Consider the following 7,500-nt stretch of genomic DNA (forward strand, 5'->3'; position numbering starts at 1 on the left):
GTAAAGTACAGACAGACACACACACACACACACACACACACACATACAAACACACAGTGACCTTCCTCCTCCTCCTCTTCAGTGAATCAGACCTTCACCCGCCTGCTGGATATTGACGTGAACCAGAGGAATGGTCAGTATCTCTCTGAACACCTGTTAGCACACGAAGCTTACATGCTAACAAAGTCCCCCTCCCCCCCCCAGCTCGGTGCTCAGAGCCCCCCTTCACTGGCCCGTGTCGGGCGAGTCACACCCGCTGGTACTACTTCCCTCTGGACAGGAAGTGCTACCGCTTCACCTATGGCGGCTGCGAAGGAAACGAAAACAACTTTGAAGAGGAAGACAAGTGCAGCGAGACCTGCAGCGGAGTGTCCGGTATTACACATGTTCTATTACACATGTTCTATTACACATGTTCTATTACACATGTTCTAATACACATGTTCTAGTACACATGTTCTAATACACATGTTCTATTAGACATGTTCTAATACACATGTTCTATTAGACATGTTCTAATACACATGTTCTAATACATGTTCTATGAGACATGTTCTAATACACATGTTCTAATACATATGTTCTATTAGACATGTTCTAATAAACATGTTCTAATACACATATTCTATTACACATATTCTAATACACATGTTCTAAGAGACATGTTCTAATACACATGTTCTAATACACATGTTCTAATAAACATGTTCTAATACACATATTCTATTACACATATTCTAATACACATGTTCTAATACACATGTTCTATTACACATGTTCTATTACACATTTTATAATGCACATGTTCTACTACACATGTTCTGAAGCACATGTTCTATTACACATTTTATAATGCACATGTTCTACTACACATGTTCTGAAGCACATGTTCTAATACACATATTCTACTACACATGTTCTATTACACACATTCTACTACACACGTTTGATTACACATGTTCTGAAGCACATGTTCTAATACACGTTCTAATACACATGTTCTAATACACACATTCTACTACACATGTTCTAATACACATGTTCTACAACACATGTTCTAATACACATGTTCTACTACACATGTTCTACTACACATGTTCCAATACACATGTTCTGAAGCACATGTTCTAATCCACATGTTCTATTACACACGTTCTACTACACATGTTCTACTACACATGTTCTATTACACACGTTCTATGACGGATGTTCTACTACACATGTTCTATTACACACGTTCTACCACACATGTTCTACTACACATATTCTAATATATGTTCTGAAGCACATGTTCTATTACACATGTTCTAATACACATGTTCTTTTACATACGTTATAATATGCATGTTCTCTTAGACATGTTCTATTAAACATGTTCTAATACACATGTTCTAATATATGTTCAATTAAACATGCTCTAATACACATGTTCTAATACATGTTATAATACACATGTTCTAATACATGTTCTCCTACACATGTTCTACTACACATATTGTATTACACATATTTTACTACACATGTTCTAATACACATGTTCTACGGCACATGTTCTATTACACATGTTCTAATATATGTTCTGAAGCACATGTTCTAATGCACATGTTCCAATACACATGTTCTGAAACACAAGTTCTACTTCACATATTCTACTACACATGTTCTGAAGCACATGTTCTGAAGCACATGTTCTGAATCACATGTTCTAATATATGTTCTATTAAACATGTTCTAATACACATGTTCTGAAGCACATGTTCTAATATACATGTTCTGAAGCACATGTTCTAATATACATGTTCTGAAGCACATGTTCCAATACACATGTTCTACTACACATTCTGAAGCACATGTTCTATTACACATGCTCTAATACACATGTTCTACTACACATGTTCTGAAGCACATGTTCTAATATACATGTTCTGAAGCACATGTTCTAATACACATGTTCTATTACACATGTTCTAATACATGTTCTGAAGCACATGTTCTATTACACATGTTCTACTACACGTGTTCTGAAGCACATGTTCTAATACACATGTTCTACTACACATGTTCTATTACACATGTTCTATTACACATGTTCTAATACATGTTCTCTTAAACATGTTGTATTACACATGTTCTAATACACATGTTCTAATACATGTTCTCTTAAACATGTTGTATTACACATGTTCTAATACACATGTTCTAATACATGTTCTCTTAAACATGTTGTATGACACATGTTCTCAAGCACATGTTCTAATACACATGTTCTAATATATGTTCTATTACACATGTTCTAATATATGTTCTATTAAACATGTTCTACTACACATATTGTATTACACATGTTCTACTACACATGTTCTAGTACACATGTTCTATTACACACGTTCTATTACACACGTTCTAATACACATGTTCTAATATATGTTCTATTAAACATGTTCTAATACACATGTTCTAATACATGTTCTCCAACACATGTTCTACTACACATGTTCTACTACACATGTTCTAATACACACGTTCTATTACACACGTTCTAATACACATGTTCTAATACATGTTCTCCAACACATGTTCTACTACACATGTTCTACTACACATGTTCTAATACACACGTTCTATTACACACGTTCTAATACACATGTTCTACTACACATGTTCTACTACACATGTTTTATTACACATGTTCTATTACACATGTTATACTGCACATGTTCTAATACACATGTTCTAATACACATGTTCTGAAGCACATGTTCTATTACACATGTTCTAACACACATGTTTTATTACACATGTTTGAATACACATGTTCTGAAGCACATGGTCTGACACATCTTCTACTACACATGTTTTTTTACATACGTTATAATATACATGTTCTCTTATACATGTTCTATTACACATGTTCTATTAAACATGTTCTAATACACATGTTCTAATATATTTTCTATTAAACATGTTCCAATACACATGTTCTACTACACATGTTCCAATACACATGTTCTATTAAACATGTTCTGAAGCACATGTTCTACTGCACATGTTCTAATACACATGTTATGAAACACATGTTCTTTTACACATGCTCTAATACACATGTTCTACTACACATGTTCTATTACACATGTTCTACTACACATGTTCTACTACACATGTTCTGAAGCACATGTTCTAATACACATATTCTACTACACATGTTCTATTACACACATTCTACTACACACGTTTGATTACACATGTTCTGAAGCACATGTTCTAATACACATGTTCTCTTAAACATGTTGTATTACACATGTTCTACTACACGTTTTACTACACATGTTCTAATACACATGTTCTGAAGCACATGTTCTACTGCACATGTTCTAATACACATGTTCTAATACATGTTCTCTTAAACATGTTGTATTACACATGTTCTACTACACATGTTTTACTACACATGTTCTAATACACATGTTCTGAAGCACATGTTCTACTGCACATGTTCTAATACACATGTTCTAATACACATGTTCTATTACACATGTTTTGAAGCACATGTTCTATTACACATGTTCTAATACACATGTTCTTTTACATACGTTATAATATGCATGTTCTCTTAGACATGTTCTAATATATGTTCTATTAAACATGTTCTAATACACATGCTCTAATACACATGTTCTAATACACATATTGTATTACACATGTTCTACTACACATGTTCTACTGCACATGTTCTATTACACATGTTCTAATACATGTTCTCCTACACACGTTCTATTACACACGTTCTATTACACACGTTCTATTACACACGTTCTATTACACACGTTCTAATACACATGTTCTAATATATGTTCTATTAAACATGTTCTAATACACATGTTCTCCGACACATGTTCTCCTACACATGTTCTACTACACACGTTCTAATACACATGTTCTGAAGCACATGTTCTAATACACATGTTCTACTGCACATGTTCTTTTACACACGTTCTAATACACATGTTCTAATAAATGTTCTATTAAACATGTTGTATTACACATGTTCTACTACACATGTTCTATTACACATGTTCTACTGCACATGTTCTAATACACATGTTCTAATACACATGTTCTGAAGCACATGTTCTATTACACATGTTCTAACACACATGTTTTATTACACATGTTCGAATACACATGTTCTGAAGCACATGTTCTATGACACATCTTCTACTACACATGTTTTTTTACATACGTTATAATATACATGTTCTCTTACACATGTTCTATTACACATGTTCTATTAAACATGTTCTAATACACATGTTCTAATATATTTTCTATTAAACATGTTCCAATACACATGTTCTACTACACATGTTCCAATACACATGTTCTATTAAACATGTTCTATTACACATGTTCTACTACACATGTTCTGAAGCACATGTTCTACTGCACATGTTCTAATGCACATGTTCTAATACACATGTTCTACTACACATGTTCTGATGCACATGTTCTACTGCACATGTTCTATTACACATGTTCTACTACACATGTTCTGAAGCACATGTTCTACTGCACATGTTCTAATACACATGTTCTACTACACATGTTCTGAAGCACATCTTCTACTGCACATGTTTGAATACACATGTTCTACTACACATGTTCTGAAGCACATGTTCTAATACACATGTTCTAAAGCACATGTTCTAATACACTTGTTCTGAAGCACATGTTCTAATACACATTTTCTATTACACATGTTCTACTACTCATATTCTAAAAAACATGTTCTATTACACATGTTCTACTACACATATTCTGAAGCACCTGTTCTATTACACATATTCTACTACACATGTTCTAATACACATGTTCTAATATATGTTCTGAAGCACATGTTCTGATACACATGTTCTACTACACATCTTCTGAAGCACATGTTCTAATACATGTACTACCGCACATGTTCTAATACACATGTTCTATTACACATGTTTTGAAGCATGTTCTAATACATGTTTTCTTACACATGCTCTAATACACATGTTCTACTACACATTTCCTACTACACATGTTCTAATACACATGTTCTATTGCACATGTTTTATTAAACATGTTCTAATACACGTTCTACTACACATGTTCTCTTAAACATGTTCTAATACACATGTTCTATTACACATGTTTTGAAGCACATGTTCTAATACACATGTTCTAATACATGTTCTCTTAAACATGTTCTAATACACATGTTCTGAAGCACATGTTCTATTACATATGTTCTACTGCACATGTTGTATTACACATGTTCTACTACACATGTTCTAATACACATGTTTTGAAGCACATGTTCTAATACACATGTTGTAATACACATGTTCTCTTAAACATGTTGTATTACACATGTTCTAATACACATGTTCTACTACACATGTTCTATTACACATGTTTTGAAAGACATGTTCTATTACACATGTTCTAATACATGTTCTCTTAAACATGTTGTATTACACATGTTCTAATACACATGTTCTGAAGCACATGTTCTATTACACATGTTCTTCTGCACATGTTCTAATACACATGTTCTATTACACATGTTTTGAAAGACATGTTCTATTACACATGTTTTGAAAGACATGTTCTATTACACATGTTCTAATACATGTTCTCTTAAACATGTTGTATTACACATGTTCTCTTAAACATGTTGTATTACACATGTTCTATTACACATGTTCTGAAGCACATGTTCTACTACACATTTTCTATTACACATGTTCTACTACACATGTTCTGAAGCAAATGTTCTATTACACATGTTCTACTACACATGTTCTGAAGCACATGTTCTATTAAACATGTTCTAATACACATGTTCTAATATATTTTCTATTAAACATGTTCCAATACACATGTTCTACTACACATGTTCCAATACACATGTTCTATTAAACATGTTCTATTACACATGTTCTACTACACATGTTCTGAAGCACATGTTCTACTGCACATGTTCTAATGCACATGTTCTAATACACATGTTCTACTACACATGTTCTGATGCACATGTTCTACTGCACATGTTCTATTACACATGTTCTACTACACATGTTCTGAAGCACATGTTCTACTGCACATGTTCTAATACACATGTTCTACTACACATGTTCTGAAGCACATCTTCTACTGCACATGTTTGAATACACATGTTCTACTACACATGTTCTGAAGCACATGTTCTAATACACATGTTCTAAAGCACATGTTCTAATACACTTGTTCTGAAGCACATGTTCTAATACACATTTTCTATTACACATGTTCTACTACTCATATTCTAAAAAACATGTTCTATTACACATGTTCTACTACACATATTCTGAAGCACCTGTTCTATTACACATATTCTACTACACATGTTCTAATACACATGTTCTAATATATGTTCTGAAGCACATGTTCTGATACACATGTTCTACTACACATCTTCTGAAGCACATGTTCTAATACATGTACTACCGCACATGTTCTAATACACATGTTCTATTACACATGTTTTGAAGCATGTTCTAATACATGTTTTCTTACACATGCTCTAATACACATGTTCTACTACACATTTCCTACTACACATGTTCTAATACACATGTTCTATTGCACATGTTTTATTAAACATGTTCTAATACACGTTCTACTACACATGTTCTCTTAAACATGTTCTAATACACATGTTCTATTACACATGTTTTGAAGCACATGTTCTAATACACATGTTCTAATACATGTTCTCTTAAACATGTTCTAATACACATGTTCTGAAGCACATGTTCTATTACATATGTTCTACTGCACATGTTGTATTACACATGTTCTACTACACATGTTCTAATACACATGTTTTGAAGCACATGTTCTAATACACATGTTGTAATACACATGTTCTCTTAAACATGTTGTATTACACATGTTCTACTACACATGTTCTATTACACATGTTTTGAAAGACATGTTCTATTACACATGTTCTAATACATGTTCTCTTAAACATGTTGTATTACACATGTTCTAATACACATGTTCTGAAGCACATGTTCTATTACACATGTTCTTCTGCACATGTTCTAATACACATGTTCTATTACACATGTTTTGAAAGACATGTTCTATTACACATGTTCTAATACATGTTCTCTTAAACATGTTGTATTACACATGTTCTCTTAAACATGTTGTATTACACATGTTCTATTACACATGTTCTGAAGCACATGTTCTACTACACATTTTCTATTACACATGTTCTACTACACATGTTCTGAAGCAAATGTTCTATTACACATGTTCTACTACACATGTTCTGAAGCACATGTTCTATTACACATGTTCTAATACACATGTTCTAAAGCACATGTTCTAATACACATGTTCTGAAGCACATGTTCTATTACACATGTTCTAATACACATGTTCTGAAGCACATGTTCTACTGCACATTTTCTA

At 32.9% G+C, this 7,500-nt stretch overlaps 1 protein-coding gene across 1 annotated transcript in view; it reads left to right on the top strand.

Moving 5' to 3' along the window:
- Positions 1-82: 82 nt before the first annotated feature.
- Positions 83-7,500, top strand: part of LOC109979988 (kunitz-type protease inhibitor 1-like) — a gene marked incomplete at its 5' end in the record, with an annotated part of 8,381 nt that continues 963 nt past the window's right edge. The window contains 2 exon segments of the mRNA XM_065963566.1: positions 83-133; positions 205-375. Of these exon segments, the coding sequence (XP_065819638.1) occupies positions 83-133; positions 205-375 (222 nt within the window).

This window comes from Labrus bergylta, chromosome 15 (assembly GCF_963930695.1).
Source record: "Labrus bergylta chromosome 15, fLabBer1.1, whole genome shotgun sequence".
NCBI classification, from domain to species: Eukaryota; Metazoa; Chordata; class Actinopteri; order Labriformes; family Labridae; genus Labrus; species Labrus bergylta.